The sequence below is a fragment of the Paramisgurnus dabryanus genome, chromosome 21, assembly GCF_030506205.2.
Source record: "Paramisgurnus dabryanus chromosome 21, PD_genome_1.1, whole genome shotgun sequence".
Classification (NCBI taxonomy): Eukaryota; Metazoa; Chordata; class Actinopteri; order Cypriniformes; family Cobitidae; genus Paramisgurnus; species Paramisgurnus dabryanus.
The window spans coordinates 9343707-9369225 of record NC_133357.1 but is presented as its reverse complement, the minus strand read 5'-3'; the positions used below and the strand labels follow the sequence as shown (position 1 = coordinate 9369225).

General features: G+C 41.3%; 2 protein-coding genes across 6 annotated transcripts in view; both read left to right on the top strand.

Moving 5' to 3' along the window:
- On the top strand, window positions 1-14219 carry tec (tec protein tyrosine kinase). The gene is made up of 18 exons (XM_065275682.1): window positions 1-150; window positions 621-794; window positions 3962-4066; window positions 4218-4299; window positions 4469-4597; window positions 4680-4726; window positions 4915-5111; window positions 5305-5370; window positions 9300-9354; window positions 9447-9523; window positions 9641-9768; window positions 9882-9956; window positions 10045-10216; window positions 10615-10831; window positions 10943-11007; window positions 11441-11559; window positions 11641-11798; window positions 13549-14219. The coding sequence occupies exons 1-18, from the start codon at window positions 88-90 to the stop codon at window positions 13627-13629; spliced, it is 2010 nt and encodes a 669-aa protein (XP_065131754.1). The 5' UTR covers window positions 1-87; the 3' UTR covers window positions 13630-14219.
- Window positions 14220-14327: 108 nt separating this feature from the next.
- The window catches only part of coro2ab (coronin 2Ab), a 40638-nt gene continuing 29446 nt past the window's right edge, over window positions 14328-25519 (top strand). For 3 of the 5 annotated variants that reach the window (XM_065275679.1, XM_065275678.1, XM_065275677.1), the window contains exons 1-7: window positions 14328-14762; window positions 22942-23048; window positions 23537-23731; window positions 23905-24021; window positions 24126-24275; window positions 24543-24722; window positions 24843-24959. In XM_065275679.1, coding sequence (XP_065131751.1) covers window positions 23537-23731; window positions 23905-24021; window positions 24126-24275; window positions 24543-24722; window positions 24843-24959 — 759 coding nt within the window. In that variant the 5' untranslated portion in view covers window positions 14328-14762; window positions 22942-23048. Of the gene's footprint in view, window positions 14763-22941; window positions 23049-23536; window positions 23732-23904; window positions 24022-24125; window positions 24276-24542; window positions 24723-24842; window positions 24960-25519 lie in introns of those variants that run through there. The other 2 variants (XM_065275680.1, XM_065275681.1) reach the window with 2 other exon arrangements.

The following is a 25519-nucleotide window of genomic DNA, read 5'->3' as shown; positions in this document are numbered from 1 at the left end:
ACACACACACACACACACACACACACACACACAAACAAACACACAACACTGCAGCTCAGCAGCACTTCCTTTAATTCTCGTTTCCTGATGATTGACCGCAGACGCGCGCGCGCACGCACACACACGCGCGCGCAGAAGTCTCACTCGGAGGTAAGTCCAATGTTCGTTTGTTTATATATTTGTTTATTTCTGTGAAATCATCTACATGTTCTGCTTATTGTCCTCATGTTTGAAAATGAAAGTTTAGATGAAGTGTCAAATGTCCAGTCACTACGATACTGTTGTTTAAGCACGTGATCTCTGAACATTGACGCTTCATTTGAAAGATCTGTATCTTTATTAAAACAAAAGCAGCAATAAAGATACAGATGTTTTAAATGTTTGTATTTATAATCATGTCTGCCGCCTGTTGTTGTCTTTATGTTCATATCGTCTGTATTGATTTAAGTCTTGAACAGTCAATCAGAACTGTGAATCGAGCGGCTTATGTGCTTCAAATGACATTGTTTTATGCATCTATACAAAATCTTTCACATCAACATTACGTTATATTCCCCACATATGTAGTTTATAGTAACAGAGAAGATGATAAAAAGGCATTGTGTCTGACTGTTCTTCAGATCTGTGGCAGTGTTGAGTGTTTAGCTGTGCTTGAGATGAGTTTGACACCCATTCTTGAAGAAACGTTAATCAAACGTTCACAGCAGAAGAAAAGGACATCTCCTCTCAACTATAAAGAAAGAGTGTTTGTGTTAACCAAGAGCAAACTTACATATTATGAGCTCAGATCAGAGGTACAGTACACACACACACACACACACACACACACACACACACACATTGGCATAGACACAATGTATTTTCTACTGTACAAACTGTTATATTCTATTCCCCTTACCTACATCAGTTCCTAACCCTAACGTCACACAAACCTGTTGGCAGTCTTTAATTTATGAAAATCTATCATTTAGTATGTTTGTTTTTTTAGCTTTTCAGTGTATGGAGAAACTTCCTGTGTCCCTTCCTGTATCATGGTTATAGTTAACATATCATTATACATTATTCATGTCCTCTTAAACCACATATACCAACACTGACACACACAAACACGCACACACACTGTTTCTGTTACAAACTTTCACATAACATATTCTTTTTTCAGCTAAATGCAATAATTTAGTTTAGTTTGACTAGTGGTACACACTGATTAATAAACATTAATGGCATGAATCAAAACCCTTACTTGTCGTATTAAGAACACTGCTGTCATTGCTGCTGTCATCCTTGGGAAGTCCTCGCTGAACTTTTTTTGACAGCGATCAGCTGTAAAATGTTTTGGTTCTGCTCAATTTTTGTTGACTTTAAGTAAAATAATGTAAAGTTTTTCATGAGATCCTCTGGGGTCATTGTGTTAGCATTGACAGAAGCTGCCTCTCGCATAAATTATTTGATTTTGATGGCTTACATTTCTTCTCCGCAACACAACAGGTTTATCAATGCCATCAAAGTATTATTTTGTTTGTTTGTTGATCGCGAAATTACAAAGTAGGTGAGGAAAACTAGGATTCTGTGTGTATTCAGAGCGCCGCCATTGTGGTTTAGAATGCGTGAATGGTGCGCTGTGATTTGTTGTGAGGATTTTTTGCATTCTGCAGAGAAGGAGGACTGGTGCGTTTTGGGAAAAAGGTAGAAAAGATGAAAGAATAACACTGCAGATATCGAAAATTGGAGGGAAAATTAAGAATTTACTTTTTAATACTGACCAGATAGAATACTGATTTTGGTATTTTGCAGTTTCCAAACACAAACTCGACCACACCAGAGGTTTGGCAATAACAGCCACTGTAATCATTTATATACAACTAAGCCCATACGATGATCAGAGGTTCAAACTAGCACTGTCTGGCTTGATATAACAAATCGTATGACTATATAACAACTTAACCAAAGTAGGGACGATGTCCAGAAGTCCTGACTATCACCTTATAGCCCACATATAGTAATCACAATAACTTATTTAGGGTTAAATAATTAGTCTCTCCATGTAACCAGAGGAAATGGCTGAAGCACTTTAACAATACCGCCCCGTGCTTGCATGCTCTCATTAAAAGGTACCCATGCCTACCAGCGTAACCACGTCAAAATTGGGCTTATGTGGTCATACTTTTTAGATCGAGTAAGTACTCTAGTGGCGGTGTTTTGAGCCAGCTGAAAATTATTTACCTGATTTGCATGACATCTACAGAGTAACGAGTTACAATAATTTATTCTTGAGGTCATAAAAGTGTGAATAAGCTTCTCTGCATCTGATGCAGACAGCATATGGCGTATTTTTGAGAGATTTCTAAGATGGAAGAATGCTATGCGGCAGACATTGTAGACATCACACCTACTTTCTTGACTGTGGAAGACGGCACCACAGTGCGTCCATCTATGGGCAACTTATGATCGGACATATTTTGTTTGGAATATATTATATATCAGTTTGGTTCAATAATAAGTATCTCTCTGTCTTATTGGAGTTTAGCAGAAGGAAGTTATTATCCAATCACTAATATCACTAATACAGTCTGGTTTCACTAGGATGTGAGGAGATATACCACATCTTTTCACATTTAAATATTTGTACTTTTTGTTGAAGTTGCAGCTATAATATACCCACTCATTTTAATGCTGTTAGTCCAGCAGAAGACGCATATACAGTATCAGTAAGATCTAACCATCTAGAAAGGCAGATGCACATTGAATCTGCTACAAAAGTTAATCGCAAATTGAATCGCAACCGCAATTTCTGGCAGAAAAAAACGCAGTTTGAAAATTTTCCCTAAATCGCACAGCTCTAATTTCTAGGGCACTAATGTTGAGCCCAAGTGACAGAATTAAATTGAATGTGTGTTTACAGATATGCGTGGGCCCTGTCACGTTTTGTCCAATACAGAGAGAGTTGAAAACATCCATAAAAGTTAATCCTAACACATCTTTTGGGTTATCAATGTGGAGCTTTATCTACAGTGACTACTAGCTCAGACAGGAAATCTGCAATTTCTTGCCTGTATATAGACACAGACACACACACACACACACACACTGACACACACAAACACACACACTGACACACACAAACACACACACTGACACACACACACCTTCTGCTCAGATGCACACCTGATAATGTTTAAGATATAGTTTAAAATGTTTTGATTTGGTGTTGGACACAAACGTTATAAAGACACTGCATGTCTATTCAGACGTTTTTTTCTCCTTATTAGTTTACACTCATAATGAAAACAAAATTTCAACAAAGTTTTCATACATTTATTAAAAATAGGGTGACCATACGTGCCATTTTTCCGGGACGCATCCTGGCCAGGATTTTGGGTTCATCTTCCGAAAGTCGTATTTGTCGACTGCATACGTCATCGAGGTTCTAACATTTTAATTAAAACATATACAATTGTTATAGTTTCATGCTTACCTGAAAAAGTAACGCTTGCTTTTCTGAAATATAACCTGAAATAATAAACCTCGTTGACGTATGCAGTGGACAGATGCGACTTCTGCAAGATTTTGACCTTGGCATAAGTATTCTAACTTTTGTCTTTTTGGGTATGGCACATTAAGCTTTGCACACCTGGATTTGGAGATTTTCTGCCATTTTTCTTATTGGATGGGGGCCGCTGTCAGTGGACCACCAGTCCCGGCTGCTGACAAACACCATGTAGATTAATGAGGGAAAAATAAAGGATTTTTGTATTAGACCGCAGTATAGCAAAAGTGACGAAGGTCTGAATGCTTTTTGAATGCACTGTTGATACTCCGGGTTTCTCAAATCTTACCCCGGAGGTCTGGAGAACTGCAGATTTTAGCTCTAACCCTAATTTTCTCACCTGTGATTCTCTAGTGACTTTGATTGTGTTTCTTGAGGTTGGAGCTCAACAGTCTGTGTTTGTGTGATTTTCAGAAGAGGTTTAGGAAAGGCTCAGTGGAGCTGAACAGAATCAAGTGTGTTGAGATTGTTAGAAACAGCACGACCATCATCCCCTGTCAAAACAAATATCCATTCCAGGTGAGAGTCACGCTTTAACCGTCTGTATGGAGAATACAATCAATGCTATGATGTTTTTAACCATCATGTTTGGAGATGGGGACAAGATGATGGTTTGTGTGCGCTACATAACGCAGTTATGTCAAAGGACTGATCTCTCTCTCTCTTTCAGGTTGTTCACGATTCAACTACATTATATATTTTTGCTCCCAGTAACGAGAGCAGAAGTGTTTGGGTCCAGACCATCAAAGAAGGTGAAAACACATTATTCTTGCGTAAATCTATTAGATGTAAAGCATCATGCAAACAAATGTAGCGTATGAGTCTGATATAAGTTAGTATTACTGACGGCCCTCATGAAGAGCGTTGACTGTGTACAGCGATGTTTATTTCTTCAGTCTTTGACTCTCTTCTGTCCTTTAGAGATTAGTAATAATGCTCAGATAGCAGCAAAGTTTCACCCTCAGTTCTGGCAGGAGGGCGAGTGGTTGTGCTGCGGGCAGGTGGATAAACTCGCTCCAGGCTGCGAAAGCTACAACTTATTTGGGGACGGTAAGTAAATAAATATTTATTTGTGTCAGATTTGTGTCTTTAAATGTGAGATAATAAGAGTGCGTTTTTGTTTCTCTCACAGTTTCACGTAAACCATTGCCTCCAGTTCCTCCAGGAGATGAGACTACGGTGAGCTGCTTTTACAAATCTTTCTTTGACAGCACAGATTTCCCTGCTGGTCTGGTCTGGTCTGGTTTCTGCACTTTAGATCTGGTTTGGTGCTGGCTATCCTGTTCATGAGCAAAATTGCAACTTGACCTCAATACTGTGTTACTTTATCCAAACGTACAAAAGAGTTTTTCTCCGTCACTCCAAAGGCCCGTCGACCCCCTCCTCCCCCCCCACCCACAGAGGAAACCACACAGAAAGAGGCGGGCTCTCGAGAGGAAGTGGTCATCTCGCTGTATGACTTTCAAGGGTCGGAACCTCACGATTTAACATTGAAGACAGGAGAAGAATATGTCATTTTGGAGAAGAGCGATTTGAACTGGTATAAGGCCCGAAACAAATTCGGGTACGTGTTTTGTGCTTCTGTCACTTTGAGCTGCTTTAAATAGACATCGGCCTGCAACGCTTTTTCATGCAACATAACTTAGCATGTGACCTTAAACACAAATGTCAAGTTATTGCCAAACTATCACAGTTCATGATGATCTATGTAGTTGGTGAGATGTCACTGATGATATCAATGATTTGTGTATTTGTAGAGAGGAGGGCTACATCCCAAGTAACTATGTGACTGAAAAGAAATCGGACACACTGGAGCAGTTTGTGTGAGTAAAATCATGAAACATGTCTGGAGATTTGTGAATGCTGTTGCATGTTTCAGTGAAAAGAGATGAAATTGCCAATGTAGGGAAACTAGCATAGGTGTCATTTACACTGGGGACGCTGGGGACATGTCGCCACCACTTTTTGAAAGCATTTAGTTAAAATGTTCTGAAAAATCAAGCGAACCAAGAAATATTAAAGGTTTATTTGCACAAAATAAAACATGCAATGCATTTTAGATACAGAAAGAAACAATGTATATTATTGTACTAACTTAAACAAAATAAACTATTACTGTTTCTAAAATGACCCAAAAACATGCATGCGCTGATCAGTAACTTTTAACAAATTCTTGACACAGTTTCTTCTTATAAATTCTCTCTCTGTAAACATGACAAACAGCCACACTGTTGAGTCGGGCTTGTGACATTAAAGAGCGCAGCCAGGTTTTCAGGCGTCTCAAGGCAATGAAGATTCTCTCTGCTTCAGCAGATGATGCAGGAAGAACGAGCAACAAACGCAGAAGTGCCTCAACTTGACTGAAGAGACCACGTACCTCAATTGTTGGCTATTGCTAAAAATATACCCATGCGACTTACGACTGGTTTTGTGGTCCAGGGTCAGATATGTTGCGGTGTATGCTTATGCCCTACTGAAAAATCTAGCTAAGGCCAGCATGAGCTGGTTTAAGCTGGTCTCCCAGCTTGGTTTTAGCTGGTATTGCTGGTCTAGCAAGCTGGTCTAGCTGTGTTTTGATCACTATTTAAGCTGGTCTAGCTGGACATAGCTGGTCATGCTGGAGGACCAGCTGACCCACCAACTAGGAGGACCAGCTTAGACCAGCTACTGTCATCTTAAACCAGCTGAAACCAGCTATCAGCTGTTTTTTCGGTAGGTTGGTGTGTTTTCTTTTACATATGTAATGAATTTAATGGTAATCGTTGACTTAACGTGGTTTTCTACACTATGATGCTTTGGCACTGTTCGATTGAGCTCTTGTTACATGTGCAGTCGACATTGTTGAGGTATTTTCGTGTTGTTGACTGGCCTACGCTACGCCCATTTTTAATGCGCTGTTATTCAATATTTTTCCCGTCCTGCTGTAATGTTTTTCATCTGATCTTTTGTCCCCACTACTTTTCAACACAAACTGACGCCCCTGGAAACTAGGGTTGTGCCGATAGACGATAGTATTGTGCAGGGGCAATTCTAGGATTTTCAATTTAGGTGGGCTCAGCCCCCCAATTGGAGTATAATATTGCCAGGGGGTGACCAAGGCTACTTTAAGGGGTCCATAGTCCATGAAAGAAAACAATGTGCAAAAAGCATAAAAAAGCATGAATGAATGTCATGACTGCTGATTAGTTCATATTACCCCACATTAGATAAAAATTCATATACGCTAGCAGCTAATGCAGAGACTGCATGGATTACTGACATGTAAACATAATGTAAGGATGAATTTTAACCTTTTCTATTGAACTTGTAATACGCACGGCTCTTACATTTCCTCACACTAGAGAAGTTGTTAAACGCGCAAAGGGTTAAAACCAGTGAGTTTGTTGTTCCCACTTCCTGGCACGCAGGAAATTTTACAGCGCCTGGACTTAATGACGCAGATGGATTAATGGCATCAGTTTTAAGAAGGTTGTGGTCATGACAGCGTTTCATAGGGTGTTTTCACACCTAGTTCGTTTGAGCCCTCCAAACACTCTCGGAGCAGTTCAGGGTGTATATGTGAACAAACCACCTCAGACCCCCCTAAAAGGACTGAGATGTCCTTTTAGGGGAGTCTGACACCCCCACGTCAGGAGGTGGTCTTAGTACGGTTCGCTTTTGGGGTTTTTTGAGGATTGATTTCATTTTGAGATTTGAAATTAAAGAGGTCCCGGTCCGCTTTGTGTGTCGTTTGGACATTGTATCAAAATCAACTGCTGCACAGAAAGCTGGGATCTGAGTTCTTATGTGAACAAGAAAGGGACTGAGATCACTTCAGTTCCGAAGAGGACCAAAAAAAGAACTGGGTCCTCTTTTAAGTCCACTATATTGTGAACACCAAAAGGACTGAGGTCACATACAGACTACCGGCACATCCGGGAACTTGACTGTAAATTTCGTCACTGCCCTTTTTTGGGGGAAAACAAACCAGACTTCCCATTGACTTCCATGCAAAATAGCGGAACAAAGCAACATTTGTACACACCCGGCAGGCGTAAAAAACTTAAGAAATCACTCAGTTTAAACATGTCGAGTATTTATCTGTCCACCCTGCCTGCTATAGAGCGCGAAGGATACATTAACACATTTAATTTGGTCAATATAAAAAAATGTCCCTTTCATTCTCACAGCATCAAATTTGTGTTACAGCGCTATCCAGTGATTGCTGGAAATATCGCTAAGCCAGTTGTATGGCTGGACAGAAAAGTTTACTCAGTACTCTAAATATAAAGACATAATATATAAATACGAAGTAAAATCATTTACTGTCTTCCCTGTTGACCCAATGAGGTACGAGTAAATATCCGGGTAAGACACCTCTGGCCAATGGGAAGCGTTGTTACACAAATTTGATGCTGTGAGAATGAAAGAGACATGTTTTTATAATGACCAAATTAAATGTGTTAATGTATCTTTCGCGCTGAATGGCAGGCAGGGTGGACAGATAATTACTCGTCATAAAAGTTATTTACGCCTGCCGGGTGTGTACGAACGTTGCGTTATTCCGCTATTTTGTATGGAAGTCAATGGGAGGTCTAGTTTTTTTCCCCCAAAAGTGGGCGTGAACCTGTTCAGAGACATTCTATGACGTTGTGCGTATTCGGCTAGTTCCTTTTGTGGTTCACTTTAAGTCAACTGGGTTTGGTTCTTTTAAAATTATCTATATGTGAAAACACCCATAAGTAAGGGATAATGTTGAGGCAGCCGGTAGTTATTGGGAAATAAGCCCCGACAGTGTGATCAGGACCCGACGCGAAGCGGAGGGTCTTGTATCACACTGAAGGGGCTTATTTCCCAATAACTACCGGCTGCCTCTACATTATCCCGCTTATTACACGGCTACTTGTCACATAAGAAAAAAACTGGACATGAATATGAATTTGAAACATTTTATTGGCATATTTGTTTTAAATTAACATTTTTATCCTTCAGCGAAACTTTGCACAGATGCATAAAATGATCGTAATACCTTATTAAGATCCTCTGCTTCATACTTGTCTGTCTCCATTTTTTTCTCTTTTAGCCAGTCTTTGAGAAGTTTTAATGCCCATTCTGTATTTTTTTGTGTGTTGGCTTCGTAGCTGTCATGCTCTATTTTGTCAAGTTCAGTCTCAGTAAGCTCTCTGTGTCTTGTCGTGGTTGTCGAGTGTTTGTCACAAGATGGCGCCAAACAGACAGCAATCTTTATTGATCTTTATTGGCGCGGAGCGATTTTACTCGTGCAAGTAGTCCGGGTATGCGTTATTATTTTGGAGCGGTTATTATTTGAAAAGAACGAACCTGCAAATGTCTCAACTGACCAATCAGAATCAAGCATTCCAGAGAGCCGTGTAATAAATAAAAATAAACTACTGCCCCGCCCCCAGATACTATAGTGTATCGGAGATCTCAAGCTGACGATAGGACGATCTTAAAATATGGCATATGGCCCAACACTAAGGGAAACCCTAACTTGGAGTATGAATTCTGCATTTAACCCATCACAAACACACACACTGAACATACACACAACACACACACACACACACACACAGATCAGTGAACAGTTATTACTGCAGTGACCGGAGAACAACTGGAGTACAGATTACTTCCTTTCAAGCCTGTGACCTTTAGGTTACAACACTCTAACCATTAGGCCACGAGTATCACTGTTAGGTTGAAATAATACACTTAAAACAATAAACTTGTTTTGTTTTGTGTGTGTCCTTTTCAGATGGTTTTGTAAAAATGTCAACCGCAACAAAGCTGAGGAGCAGCTCAGAAAAGAGGTGTGTGTGTTTGTTTTTAATGCAAGAACATTACGTCTGTACTATATATATATATATATGATGATATAACAAAGTTGTGTGTGTTTGTTTAGGGGAAAGATGGAGGGTTTATGGTTCGAGTATCCAGCACAGGGACATATACAGTATCTTTGTTAACCAAGAGCACAGGGTGAGAAACACATTTCTCTTCTAAAGTCATTCTTTAATTTAATTTTGTTGGTTTGATACGGAAGTAATGATTTTTTTTCTATCATATCACTATTTCTTTTTATTGTGTTGTTTTTAGGGATGGATCAGTCAGGCATTATCAGATTAAAGAAACCCAAACACCAACAAAACAGTTTTATCTGGCCGAAAAATATGTGTTCAGCAACATTCCTGAACTTATAGAGTACCACACTTATAACGCAGCAGGTAACACACAAACACACTCACACACATAAACAAACACAGACTCATTCTCTCACACCTGTGTGTATTTATATGTGTGTTTGTTCACATGTGTGCGTCTGTGTGTGTGTGTGTAGGTCTTGTCTGTAGGCTCCGTCATGCAGTAGGTGATCAGAGAAGGGAGGTTCCTACAACAGCAGGATTCAGCTATGGTAGCACAGTGAATATATCTACATTATAGAGCTTCATATGAACATGTGAATGTTGCATGACTTTATCTCTGGTTATTGTTGTGTGTAGATAAATGGGAGATTAATCCGTCTGAACTGACCTTCATGAAGGAAGTTGGCAGCGGTCAGTTTGGAGTGGTCAGACTGGGCAAATGGAGAGCGCAGCATAAAGTGGCCATCAAAACCATCAGAGAAGGAGCCATGAGTGAAGACGACTTTATAGAAGAGGCCAAAATCATGACGTACGTGTGCACAATATACACAAAACCGTACACACACACAAACACTCGGTGCTTCTGTGGAGTCCTTTTGGAGATTGGGTTGATATGAGAGATCTGAAAGTAAAGGTTACTGACTGACCGAAAGGGTCTATTTAACATTTTACTTGTTCTCTTTTATTTTGTCGTTTTGTTTCTCATTTATATCTCAGTGTTATTAATGTCAATCTATTTTATTACGATTGGGTGAGAAGCTGTTTGCAGATTAATAATAGGATTCTTATTTTAAATCTTTCTTGCACACAATGTGTAGCTAGCATTCAGTTGGGAATTTAATTTGAGTCGATCTTAATTTGTACTTAATCTTGAAAAAGATGAAATTGGTCTTTTAATAAGAGAATAATTTGTGTCTGCACCCACAGAAATTTGTCTCATCATAACTTGGTGCAGTTGTATGGAGTCTGTACACAGCAGAAGCCCATCTACTTGGTGACGGAGTTCATGGAGTTGGGCTGCTTACTCAATTACCTTCGTCAGAGAAGAGAATCGCTCACATCGCTGGACCTGCTGAGCATCTGTCATGATGTTAGCATGGGAATGACACATCTGGAGCAGCGGAGTTTTATTCACAGAGACTTGGTCAGAAAACAACACACACTTGAAAGACCGTTTACTGAAATATAAACGCAGTGAGCAGATAGACACAACCACTGAAACATCTGCATTTAGATTGTCGTCTTGTTTTCACAGGCTGCCAGAAACTGCCTGGTTAACAGCTCTTTAGTGGTCAAAGTCGCAGATTTTGGGATGGCCAGGTATCTGAACGCACCTGCACACTGTATACAAACTGTCCGAGTGTCTGTGCGCAGCTAATATGAGTTTGAATTCTGCAGCTGGAGACTGAACACCGCCGACTGTAAAGATTTACATTTAGCAGACGCTTTTATCCAAAGATTAGAAAACGATGAAGCGATTTGTCATAGGGATGCAGCAGTACAAGAAGTTTTCATTATTCTGAAACGATACCTGTTAGTTGGTCTTTTTTTTAAGATCTTGCGCTCACTGTATATACAGATATCTTATGTATTTATATCTTCTTTTTTTATTGTACATTACATTTGGTTAGAAAAATCTATTGATTTAGTATTGGTTAAAAATGAAAAGATCTTATTTAAAGCACTTATGTTGTTTATAGTTCTTGTAGAAGTATAACTTGAGGAGATTGATTAGTTTTTTTAAACTCTGCAGGTATGTTTTAGATGACCAGTACACCAGTTCTTCAGGAGCTAAGTTTCCAGTCAAGTGGTCTCCTCCTGAGGTCTTCAACTTCTGCAGATACAGCAGCAAGTCTGACGTCTGGTCATTTGGTGAGGGGGAGTTTTTGACTTTTTAAAGTTGTATTTCTGCATCAGTGGTGAGATGACGACGGCGTGATGGTTTGTTTTTAGGCGTGCTGATGTGGGAAGTTTTTACCGGAGGCAAAATGCCGTTCGAACACAATGCCAACCACGAGGTGGTGATGATGGTCACACAGGGACATCGACTGTATCGGCCTAAAAAAACTTCGCCTCACATCTACGGCATCATGCAGATGTGCTGGAAGGAGGTAATGGATATTTCAGGAGAAGTTAACCGTGTTCAACACTTGATTTGTTTTTGATTAAAGTGAAGGTTCCCTGGATTGGCTGTAGGAATGATGGGAACCAAAAGCAAAGGTTTTTTTGCAGAACCGCTTCAGAGTTTTCATTTTTTGTTTTTATAACTGGAACGCCAAAAAGTGCGACCGCAGTACTGTCTAACGCACGCTGTCCGATGGAGCTTAACTTAAAGACTGATACCGTAATTCCTCAAATAAAGGCCGGGGCCTTTATTTACCTAAACTGTCGAAGGTAACAGGCTTTTATTTAAAGCAGGCTTTTATTAGAGACCGGCCTTTATTTGTCCGCGATGACCACGCCCCCGGCCACTATCAGAGGCCCGGCGTTTATTTGAATAACGACTTTTATTTGAGGAATTACGGTAGGTATTTCTCCCGAATTTAATATTAATGTCCATACTGACCTCTCTCTAGACCAGGGGTGTCCACTCCTGCTCCTGGAGGGCCGGTGTCTCTGCAGAGTTTTATTCCAACCCTAATCAAACACACCTGATCCAGCTAATCAAGGTCTTACTAGGCAGACCAGATACTTTGAGACAGGTGTGTTGAGGGAAGTTTTAGCTAAACTCTGCAGGACACAGGCCCTCCAGGACCGATTTTGGACACCCCTGCTCTAGACTGTACAAAATAATAGAAAGCTAATGTTGTTACTATGTAAATATGAGGGTTCTGTTACTATAGACCAGGTGAAAGTTATTTCAAGAGTAATAAACATTAACTCTTTCCCCACCAGCGTTTAAAAAAAAGGTTCCAGCCAGCGCCAGCATTTTTCACGATTTTCACAAAAGTTTAATGCCTTCCAGAAAATGTTCTTCTTGAAATATATAAACATACAAATATATCAAATGATTGAACATATCCTCTGCTTTCAAACAAACAAACAAAAGTTTCATCCTACCTTTATTTGTTTTCTTTTATCACCTCTCAAATATGTGTAGGTTTCTTAAAAAAAGGATTCTTATTAGAGATCAGATTCAGAGCGATGATCAAAATATACACAGGCATACAGCTGTTTGCCCTAGGGCAGGGGTGGGGAACCCTGGGTCCTGGAGGGCCACTGTCCTGCAGAGTTTAGTTCCAACCCTAATCAAACACACCTGAATTTCATTTCCAAGTGATCCTGAAGACTTTTATTTGATTTTTCAGGTGTGTTTAATTAGCGTTGGAATAAAACTCTGCAGGACAGTGGCCCTCCAGGAACAGGGTTCCCCACCCCTGCCCTAGGGCAATCCTTTCAAGTTTTATAAGTTGCAGGAGAGCGCCACCTGGTGGATAATAGCAGTATTACGGATCGCCAGAAATACTTGTCATTGGCAGGGAAGCATTTTCTCTTGTTTGACGAGTTAACTCGTCAATGGCGGGGAAAGAGTTAAAGTGACTGGGAAATGTTGGCCAGAACTAAAACCGAATCCCCGGTGGCATTGAGAGATCAGAATATTGCCAGAAATGTTTGTAAAAGTTTGGTTTCAAAAACTAAACGCATTAGTCTGTAAAGCTCTTATGAGATGAAATTTTCAATGCTATTCTGTCTGGAAGAAAAAAGTAAAGCAATTATTATCACATTATTATTTGTAAGATGCTTTTATCCACAAGTAATCCTCTTACAAAGGAGCATTCAGATTTTTCAGAATAAACTACACATAAAATTGATTTGAGAATGGATTTGTTGACGGCTGATATTGTGTGTTGTTTGGTTCAGAGATCCGATGAGCGCCCGACGTTCTCACAGATTTCTGTAATGATCGCTGAAGAGCTGGAGGCTGATGGATGGCCGACGTGATTTGCAATTTCACCAAAATGATCTCCCTGATCACTTGACTTCATAAATGTTTGAAATCTGTGGATTACAGACATGAACTCTTCATCATAACTGTTCCTGAAACAGTTTCTGACATTTGTTTAGTAGGCATGGGCCGTTATAAGATTCTGGCGGTATGATAACCTTTAGCAAAAATACCACGGTTTCACGGTGTTGCGGTATTGCCATTGCAACACTAAAATGTGTTTTTCAAATGCCAGGTAGAAAAGCCTTTAAATTATAACATGCTTTTAAAAAATATATAATATTTTCGTAATGAATATTACATGTAAACATCAAATCAATCACATGACTTAATGATTTAATGAATTTTGTATAAACATAGCTTATACCTTGGAGACGGTATCACAGAACTTTTTAATGGTTTTGAAACCTTGACTGTTTAAAACCTTGGTATACCTTGAAACCGGTAACCGGCCCATGCCTAGTTTATAGCCAGTCTGTTGTTACAGTCAGTGTTAGTGATACACATCAGTCAGTAGATTGTTTTAATGCTGATCATTAATGACAAACCAGGATCAATGTCCAATAAACTTCACAGTTTTACAAGACTCATGAATATGCAATGTCTTACACACACACACACATTCTTTTTTCCATGTTTTGTGGGGACATTCCATAGACGTAATGCATTTTATACCATACAAACTGTATAATCTATTCCCCTTACCTGCCCCATTCCCTAACCCCAACCATCACACAAAACTTTCTGCTACTTCACATTTTCAAGAAACATCTTTTTGTTTGATTTATAAGCTTGTTTCCTCATGGGGACATCATGTCCTCACAAGGTCACAAAAATACTGGTACTCCTATCTTTGTCCCCACAACGTGATAATTACCAGGTACACACACACACACACACACTCTCTCTTCAACTTATTTGTTTTAAGCATTATAACTAATTCATGAACATAGATGCTAATCAGTCACACCTCCGATACCTGAGCAGCTAACCACACACATACACAGACACACATGCATAAACACAAACACACATACATAAACACACATACACAGACGCACATAAACACAGACACACACACACAGTGCTGCAGGTACCAGTTTGATTCAGTAAAGGCTGCTGTACAAAGGTAAGACACACACACACACACTTTTAGTTTAAGTTCAGTTTTACATTGATCAGGAAAAGATGTACAGACCAAATCTGTGTGTGTCACTTAAAAACGAGGGATTATTATATGTTTTTTTTAACCTGGAAATTGTTTATTTTATTTGTGAATTTTTGTTAAAAGTAATCGTGTCTGCATATGAAATGAAGAATAATTTGAGATTGATCTCTGTTTTTAGATTTCCAGTCAAGTTACAAACATCAATTTTAGATTTTTTGCTGCTTTTGAAACTTGTAAAATCTAACAAGATCAGTGTGAGGTTTTGATAAGCGTGAAATGTTTCCATTAATCTGTTATTGTTATTCTGATGATGTCATTTGTTTTTATAAATAGTGTCCCTCCTTGTAAATACCCAGCTAAAGTCATTTTTGTGATTTGCTGTTATCTTCATAAAATTATCCTACATAAAGTAAAGAACATTTAGTGAAAATATCATCTTAATATCTTTAAATATTGTCAAAGATTGAAATCAACATTTAGTAAGCTGTGGCTCTGAGATCTTTAACGCTCTCAAAAACTCAAAACTAATTACAGTGTAATAAACCTCGTCCCTGAGGTACTGGGGAGCCTTAATTTATATAGGCTAAATAAACTGCCACCACCTTTAATTATAACCCGGTCAGGTCCGGGAAAGGAGAATGCCAAACACACAACCAAACACAACTAACAAAATATCACTTTATTCCAAAAATAGCAGCTCAGTAGCACTTGTTGACATCTCTTTTCCTAATAAATATCATACGCTGGTCAGCTCAAACCATATCAAAATACACACTATAAAATCAACCCCGTAAATATAATACACAGCACGGCATTTGATTAGTGTCAAATCACAGCACATTTGATTAGTGTCAAATCACAGCACACCTTTAAAAGTCTTCTCTAAATACAAACCCCCTGCCCATATGTGAACCCTTACAAGTAGAGTTATCCAACATATGACATTAGAGGAAAATTAAGTGCATTAGCGGCCCAACACAACAAGTTCAAACACTTTAATCATGTATAATTAAAAGACGGACTTCCCTGCAGTGTCTAATGACACCCCGCCGTCACGTTGAGGATCCCTCTTTCTCTTCGCATCGGCAACAGGTGATCCTCTCATATGATTATGGCAACCAAGAGTCGTTTACATCACACTTCGGAAGTCTTTGCTCGTTTTCCACGGAGAGATAATCCGAATTATTCCCCGCAACAAGCACAGAGTTAAATGGGCTCGCTATTCACAACCGAGAGAGTCTGCGCTTGTCATCCGCCACAGAGCGTGTCTTTAATTCCTTCACCTGCCGGCGTCCACCTATATGGTCCCTTTCCTCTCTATCTTATATTTTCCCCCACTATCTAACTCCGGGCCAATAAGTGGACCCCCGGTTTTCTTCAGCGCCGGTGGTGCTAGCCAGCCACGAACGCCACAGTACGATCCCCTTTCTCTTTCACGGACCCAGCAGGTTTTCTCGTTTGTCTCTCCCTCGTGCCTTTTTCCCTCTCCCTTTTTAAAACCTTCGGCTGATCACTCCGCAGCTACAGGTGTGCTTCATTAACAAATTACTCATGCTGTCAACAATGACTGACATCACTTAGTTATTTCGATTTCACGTTACATTACCCCCCCTCATAAAACTGGACTCGTCCTCGAGTCCCTAAGAGGTTCCAATATAGTCCTTGAACCAAACAGGGGGTTTTCGTATACGCACTGGTCGTGCCCCTTCAGTAATATGGTCTTTTGGATCTTCTACCACCTCTGGATCAAAAGAAGGAGACTGTTCAGCAAGTACAGGCAAATCCCAGAGGTCACCCCCCTCCCTTATAAGGGGCGAAACAGGTGTGAAGGGTTTCCTAAGGGAGGAAGCTCCCTCCACTGCTGGAACAGCAGACCCTGACACATGTGCCTCTGCCGGCTGATCCGATACTCCAAGACTTGAAGTCACAGCAGGCCGGCCCGATACAGCTGACCTCCCCGCAGCTGTAGATGATACCATTGATGGAGACCCTTCTGGGACAGAAGACAGCACCGATGAATGAGGGTGTCCAACATCAGGAGGGAGATCCAATGGTCGTGACCGTCGAAACACCCAACTTGATCCGAACCGTAGACTCTTGTCTCTCTTCCTTCTGGTCGGAATAGGTGAGTTCTCTTGGTCAGCCACAGTCTCCACATGACCCCCATCAGATCCTGAAAAAACAGAACCAACAGGTTTCAACTGGTTGAAATGCACCACACTATTTGTCGTTTCGCCTTCTGGTTGTATACGATAGAGCACTTCAGATAATCGCTCCACTATTCTGTAGGGTCCCTTAAATCGCTTCTGCAATTTTGGACTCACCCCCTTTCTCCTAGCTTTATTCTTTAACCACACTAACTCTCCCACTTCATAATACTGACACTGAGCTTTAAAATCAAAATAAATCTTCTGATGTTCTGAAGCTCTAGCCTGATGACGTTTCACTGCCTCCAGCACAGTAGAGAGACTTCCTGCTACCCTCTCCACATAACCGTTCACAGTTGAAAACCTCTCTTGTGATTCCACATTCATCATTATATCAATTGGTAATACCATCTCTTGACCAAATAGAACTTTATAAGGAGTAAAACCGGTACTAGAATGAACACTACTCCTATATGCCATCATCACATAGGGAAGCAGCACATCCCAATTGTGTTGATTATCGTCAACATAAAAGGACAACATGGACAGCAAGGTGCGATTAAATCGTTCAATCATACCATCTGACTGTGGCTGGTATGGGGTAGTCCTTGTCTTGTTAATCCCCAACAACCGACACAATTCCCCAAACAGGTTGGATTCAAAATTTCTACCTTGGTCTGAATGTAAACTTCTAGGAGTTCCATATCGACAGACCCATTCTTCTACAAAGACTTTAGCTATTGTTTTTGCCTCCTGATTTGGGAGCGGATATGACTCGACCCACTTCGAAAAATAATCTCCTACCACTAACACATATTTATTTTTCAGGGGAGTCTCTGGCAAGGGACCTAATATGTCAAGCGCTACTCGTTCGTAAGGACGAGATGTCACAGAAGGAATCAAAGGCGCACGGGGGGTTGGACCGGTGTCCTTATGAACTGCACACTCTGGGCACTTCTGACACCATTGCTTTACATCCTTATACCACCCCGGCCAATAAAACCGATCTCTTACCTTTCCCCCTAACTTCTGCACCCCCAAATGACCCCCAGTTATCGTATTGTGTAACAGTCCCAACACTTTTGGGACCAGAGCTGCTGGAACAATCATTTGAGTTTTTGCTATCAACCCAGGCTTTGGAGGCAACACTCTTACTAATCCTGTCTCCTGAGCCTGTATCTGTTCCCAGACTAAAGCATACTTCTTAAGGGGGGGATGAGCACTCATCATTTCCTGTCTACTACTTCCCTGCTTTTTTAGTTCCCACAGTACTTTTAACTCTGGGTCACCAAACTGAGCCCTTGACAAATCATAATCCTCCACCCCTTCTTCTCCAACCTGCCGATTTAGTCCAAGTTGTTCCTGATCTATCACACAACCTTGAACAGTGGGTGGTATTTGCACCTCACTAACACAATGGATAGTGGCCTCCTCTTTATACCCCGGCAGCCTCGACAAGGCATCTGCATTGCAATGGTTCTTCCCAGGGCGATGGACAATCTTATATTGAAAGGCTGCTAGTTGTTCCAGCCAACGGGCCAATTGGCCTTCTACACCTTGAAAGTTATGCAGCCACCGAAGGGAATTATGGTCTGTTCGTAAAAGAAACTCTTTTCCTAAAAGGAAGTGTTTAAAGTACTTTGTAAAGGTAACAACACTTAACAGCTCTTTCTTGGTGGTGGCATATTTACGCTCTTGCTTACTTAAAGCTCTACTTGCATATGCCACCACCCTCTCAAAACCCCCTATCTCTTGGGACAACACAGCCCCTATTCCAGCATCACTTGCATCAGTATCTAAAATAAAGGAGTGTTGGGGGTCTGGATAAGCTAAAATTGGCGCGGTTATCAGACCTGATTTCAACTCTTCAAAAGCAATTTGGCAGCTCTCGTCCCACTGGAACCGCCTCCCTTTCTCAGTCAATCTATGTAATGGTCTGGCCACCTCTGCAAAACCCTTCACAAACCGCCTATAGTAAGACGCTAATCCCAAAAAGCTTCGCACCTCAGTCTGATTTTTCGGCGTTGGCCAAGTTCGCACTGACTCCACTTTATTAGGATCGGCCATAACTCCCTCAGCTGAAATCACATGCCCAAGGTACTGTACCTGGGCAGCAAAAAGATTACATTTTGATGGCTTTACTTTGAGGTTTGCAGCCTTTAATTTAGACAAAACCTGGCTCAACCGCTGAAGATGTTCCTCAAAATTCCGTCCAAAAACAATGATATCGTCCAAGTACACTAGACATGTGGACCACTGTAAGTCAGCCAAAATTAAGTCCATAAGTCTCTGAAATGTACTTGGACTGTTAGACAACCCAAAAGGGAGAACGTTAAATTCAAATAATCCCTGCCTTGTTATAAACGCAGTCTTAGGACGAGTTTTAGGATCCACTTCGACCTGCCAATATCCACTGGCTAAGTCCAAAGTAGAAAACCATTGTGCATGAGTTAAGCTATCTAACGCATCATCGATGCGTGGGAGGGGATATGCATCTTTTCTAGTGACATCATTAAGTTTACGATAATCGACACAAAATCGCAATCCCCCATCTTTCTTCCTTACCGGGACAACCGGAGCGGCCCAAGGACTACAGGATGGTTGTATAATGCCCATCTCCTGCATCTGCTTCACATGATCAGCCACCTCCTGTTGTAAATGAAGCGGTACACGGCGGGGGGCAATTTTAATGGGTTTTGCATCTCCTGTATCAATTTGATGAAAAGTTTCATGGGTTCGCCCTAAGTCTGAATCATTCCTACTGAACACAAGGAGGTGATCACTCAACAATTTATGGATGGCCTGTAATTGGGTTGATTCTAAACCCCTTTCATTTAGCCCCAATTGCTGCATCAGCACATCAGCCGTCCAAGGCAGCTCTGTGGGGTCTTCCAATAACTCAGAAGGGTTAATGGCTTCATCTCCTACTTGAATATCAGTACAAAGGGTTCCCATAGTCATTCCTTTTCTCAACATAAGCTCCTCGCTCGTTACGTTGATAACTCTAATTGGTAGCACCCCGTTTTCTACCTTACACAACACGCGAGCTATCAAGACATCCCTACTTAGTTTCTCACATGGCTCTAACATTCCTTCAATACACTCTGATCCTATCCCCTCAATACTGCCAGGAATTATCACCTCCGTTCTTGGGGGAACAGTCACATCCTGCCTTACTGACACGGTCCGGGTCTTTTGACCAGCATTTTCCAAATATAATGGAATACTGTTTCCCATTAACTTACAGCATGATGTACTCAAATCAATTACTGCACCAAATTTCATTAAAAAATCTGTGCCCAGGATTATTTCTTCTAAGGGTATATCGGCTACCAAAAACTCTGTGGCCAAACCCAACATCCCGATCTGACAAACAGTAGACCATTTACCCACAATGTCAATTTGTCCCCCATCCGCTACAGACACTGTCCCTGCATAAGGCATTAATGCAGAACCTCCATTAGTAACTTTTAACCAAAATTGTTTGGAAACTACAGAGACCTGCGCCCCAGTGTCGATCAATAAAACACAATCTACCCCTCCTACTTGGGCAGATATAAACACTCCCACACCCTGTTCACTACGAGAGACACTAATCTGTAGGCCAGTCGTATAATCAGGTAAGGGGGTAGGCATTTGGCCCGCTTTACCTGCCCCCTCTATTTTCCCTGTGCATAGGGGCATTCTTTTCTCAGATGACGATCACAGCCACACTCCCAACATGCATCACCACGACCTCGTGGGCCTCGATTAAAGCCCTGGGACTCAGAATAGGAGGGCCCCCTAGCAGGGGAGGCATTATTAGTTTGAGCTTTAGTAAGGTTCTGAACCGTCACCTGTAACGCTCTGACATCTTGGCGCAGGCTCTCTACAGTCTCCAACAAAATGGCCAATTGTCTATCATCCGGCTTATTATCAGACACCCCACGCACTTTAGCATCAGTTGTAATATTACTGCGCTCTAACTCCCGAATAAGCTCGAGTTCTGTGACCAAATTTATAGCTGCTTCTAAAGACGTTGGTCTAGCACTACGGAGCTGTATCCGCAGCTCACCTACCCCGATGTAAGCAATAAAATGTTCTCGTGCTAATAGATCTTGTGTAGCACCATCAGCTGCAGGATAAGACTTAGCCACCAATCGCCTTAAAGAATTCCCAAACTCTCGTGCAGTTTCCCCAGGCAACCTTCTTCTAGAAGAGAAACTAGCACGATTCCACTCTTCACTTTCGCATGGATTAAAACATTTATTTAAAGCTTCCTTCAGATTGTCATAAGTACTACGGTCTTCATTGGTCAACCCACAGAATACGTCCCTAGCTCTACCAGACAATAAAAGGGACATAAATTTTAGTTTTAATTCTCCATTCCAATTATTAACATCAGCTGCCATCTCAAACTGTTGGGACCAATCTGACCAATCACGTACACTACCGGTAAATGTCTCTGGCATAAAAACAGGTCGATTTACTGGGCTAAAGCTGTTACCAGCCCTACTACTGGCTGCTAAAGCAGGAAGTTCCTGGCTAGAATGTGCATCTTCTGCATTCTCCATTCTAAATATCCTATTCTTTCTCTACGTTAGAAAATGAATAAGATCCCACCGCTGCCACCAATGTAATAAACCTCGTCCCTGAGGTACTGGGGAGCCTTAATTTATATAGGCTAAATAAACTGCCACCACCTTTAATTATAACCCGGTCAGGTCCGGGAAAGGAGAATGCCAAACACACAACCAAACACAACTAACAAAATATCACTTTATTCCAAAAATAGCAGCTCAGTAGCACTTGTTGACATCTCTTTTCCTAATAAATATCATACGCTGGTCAGCTCAAACCATATCAAAATACACACTATAAAATCAACCCCGTAAATATAAATACACAGCACGGCATTTGATTAGTGTCAAATCACAGCACATTTGATTAGTGTCAAATCACAGCACACCTTTAAAAGTCTTCTCTAAATACAAACCCCCTGCCCATATGTGAACCCTTACAAGTAGAGTTATCCAACATATGACATTAGAGGAAAATTAAGTGCATTAGCGGCCCAACACAACAAGTTCAAACACTTTAATCATGTATAATTAAAAGACGGACTTCCCTGCAGTGTCTAATGACACCCCGCCGTCACGTTGAGGATCCCTCTTTCTCTTCGCATCGGCAACAGGTGATCCTCTCATATGATTATGGCAACCAAGAGTCGTTTACATCACACTTCGGAAGTCTTTGCTCGTTTTCCACGGAGAGATAATCCGAATTATTCCCCGCAACAAGCACAGAGTTAAATGGGCTCGCTATTCACAACCGAGAGAGTCTGCGCTTGTCATCCGCCACAGAGCGTGTCTTTAATTCCTTCACCTGCCGGCGTCCACCTATATGGTCCCTTTCCTCTCTATCTTATATTTTCCCCCACTATCTAACTCCGGGCCAATAAGTGGACCCCCGGTTTTCTTCAGCGCCGGTGGTGCTAGCCAGCCACGAACGCCACAGTACGATCCCCTTTCTCTTTCACGGACCCAGCAGGTTTTCTCGTTTGTCTCTCCCTCGTGCCTTTTTCCCTCTCCCTTTTTAAAACCTTCGGCTGATCACTCCGCAGCTACAGGTGTGCTTCATTAACAAATTACTCATGCTGTCAACAATGACTGACATCACTTAGTTATTTCGATTTCACGTTACAACAGTAAAGAGTTTAAAGCCCCATTCATAACTCTTGGCTTGCTATCAATCAATGAAATGTATTTTATTTGTATAGGACTCAATGAGGATGTTGTTCTAGAGAAGCTTTAAAGACATTTTAAAATCCAATCCTAACATTAGGGCAAACAAATTAACTAACTAGTCACTTGATTTAAATCATTTTAAATATTTGGTAGCACTTAATTGTAAGGTCGCGTAAATGCTAACTCAGTTTTCTGGATTCTGTATGAAGTAAAAAGTTTATTTTTGATTTCTCAAGCAATTTCTTTTAATTCATTTATTCCCTTCAGTTTTGGGGTCAACAGCTCATGAGAGTCATCTGAAGCCAAAGACAGCAGCGCAGCGGTTTGACCGGGGAAAGTTTTTTCTTGAACTGTGAAACTCGACGTGTGTTCAGGTGAAATGTCAGATGTTTGGTAACACAATCTCTCATTTGCATTAAAGTTTCATTCTCTAAATTTGTAGGAAGTTTAATAATTGATGTAGCTTCAAGCTTCAGATAAACGGGTTATTAGTGTTTTTGTGAACGATGCAGCTGCAAAGGTCGTAAAAGGTCAGAAGATGAGATGAATAACACAATAATAATAATAAAAGATGAGATGCTGCGTTCCAGGCAACCCGTAACCCGTAACTCACGAGTTCAAAACCACGCCTCACGACTCTGAACTGGGAGTACATCGATCTAGTACGAGTTCACGGGTGGGAAGTCACGGGTTTGACTGCCGTTCCAGTGCACTTTCACCGGTAGAAGGTTGTAAAAACACGAGTTACGGGCTGCCTGGAACGCATAAGGTCGTGAGTCGTGGTTTTGAAGTCGTAACTCACGGGTTTAAAAACCTGCCTGGAACGCACCATAACAACACATCATAATAATCGTCTTTTAAGATGTCACAGCGTTACACCTGCACGTGGCTTCGTCACATAACCGAAAAGGCGGCGGGTAAGGGGCGGTGCTACCACGGGCTGTCAATCACACGCAGTGTCCAGGACAACCTGTTCTGTGCAGTGAATCCACGCTTCATCGCCTTGGTGACAGAGTGTACGGGGGGCGGGGCCTTCATTGTTATTTCTGTCCATCAAGTAAGACCACCCCCACTCTCACAAACAACCGTTATGTGTGTTCGAGTTCATGAACCGGCAGGCGCATGACCTCAAATTACCAGGAGAGCGATTCGAGAATCATACGAATGAATCGCTCTCGCGGTACTTTGATGTCATCCGCTTGTCGGTTTATGAATCGATTTGTGTTTCAGACGGGCCGCGTGAGTCCCCTTCATGCACGCGTGTGCGGTCACAGCGCTCGTGTTCTGGACGTGAAGTGGGACCCGTTTAATGACCGGCGCATCGCATCCTGTTCAGAAGACTGTACGGTTGGTTTCCATGCGAGCAGTGCTGATATGGCAACCTCTCCAGTCTCCATGGCAACTATCGTGTGTGTGTGTGTGTGTGTGTGCGCGTGTGTGTTGTTGTGTAGGTTAAGGTGTGGGATATTCCTCAGAATGGACTGAAGGATGACGTCACGCAGCCTTCTAAAGATCTCCTGGGTCACAGTCGCAGGGTGGCGATTATTGAGTGGCATCCCACTGCCAGAGACCTGCTGCTAAGCTCCGCCTATGACTACAAAGTATAAATCTTCTAAACAAACAGACATCAAACCATTATAAAAGATTTAAATGAATGTTTATAACTCATATCTGCACTCTGTGTTACTGATGTAGTTTTCTAGTAGTAATTTCTTGAGAAAATAAGCAGCATAATTAAAAATCGTTGATATACTGTACGTCCAGCACTGTTACTGCTTCTAAAACACCACAACTTTAAATATAAGTTCAGTATTTATAGCACATGATGGTAAACTGGCGTTGTTTTGGGTGTTTGGTTTGTGTTGCAGGTGTTTGTGTGGCGTTTAGACGGAGCTGCTGCTGTGATTCAGATGCCAGTCTGTGTAATAAACACACACACACAACTCGTACTGTCTTTGACTTTTAATCACGATGGAAGTTTATTAGCCACAACCTGCAAAGACCAAAAAATCAGAATCATCGAACCACGAACAAGCCGAGTGCTGCAGGTGAGACAGTGAGAGGTGTGTGTGTGTGTGTGTGTGTTGTGTGTGTGTGTGTGTGTTGTGTGTGTGTGTGTGTGTGTGTGTTGTGTGTAAGGATGCTATTATGTTGTGCTCTTCTGTCAGGAGTCCAGCAGCACTTCTCATAAAGCTTATAAGATCTTGTTCCTGTGGAATCTGAACATGTTGTTGACCACAGGAAACTCCTCCTGGAACCAGAGACAGTTTGCCCTGTGGGACCTGGTAACACACACACACACACACACACGCACACACACACACACACACACACACACACACACACACATATTTACTGTATGTATACATGAGGCTGTTAATATTTTCAATCTTCTAAACCTCACCCTCGCACACCTGCTAACATTATTGGACTGTGTGTGTGTGTGTGTGTGTGTGTGTGTGTGTGTGTGTGTGTGTGTTCTTGTTTTTCTATCTTGGTGGGGACTTCAACCTGAATGCACACAGACTCGTGGGGACTCGTGTCACCGTGGGGACCTAAATTGAGGTCCCCACGGGCAAACCACCACAAGCTCCTCCCAAACAGTGTTTGGACTCCGCCCTGTGGTTTTTTTTTAAGTCCTCATGAGGACCATTTCAAGACAAAAATCTGTGTGACTGTGTTTCTATGCGCCCCTAGTGTTCACACATAATATTGCGGTCCCCACAAGTTACATCGTTCTGGAAAAGTGTGTCACTTTCGCCCTACTCTCTAGTGCCAACTATTGGTGAATAATAAAATTAAAATTGAATTTAAATGTTTTAGTTCATTTTAATTTGAATAAGTA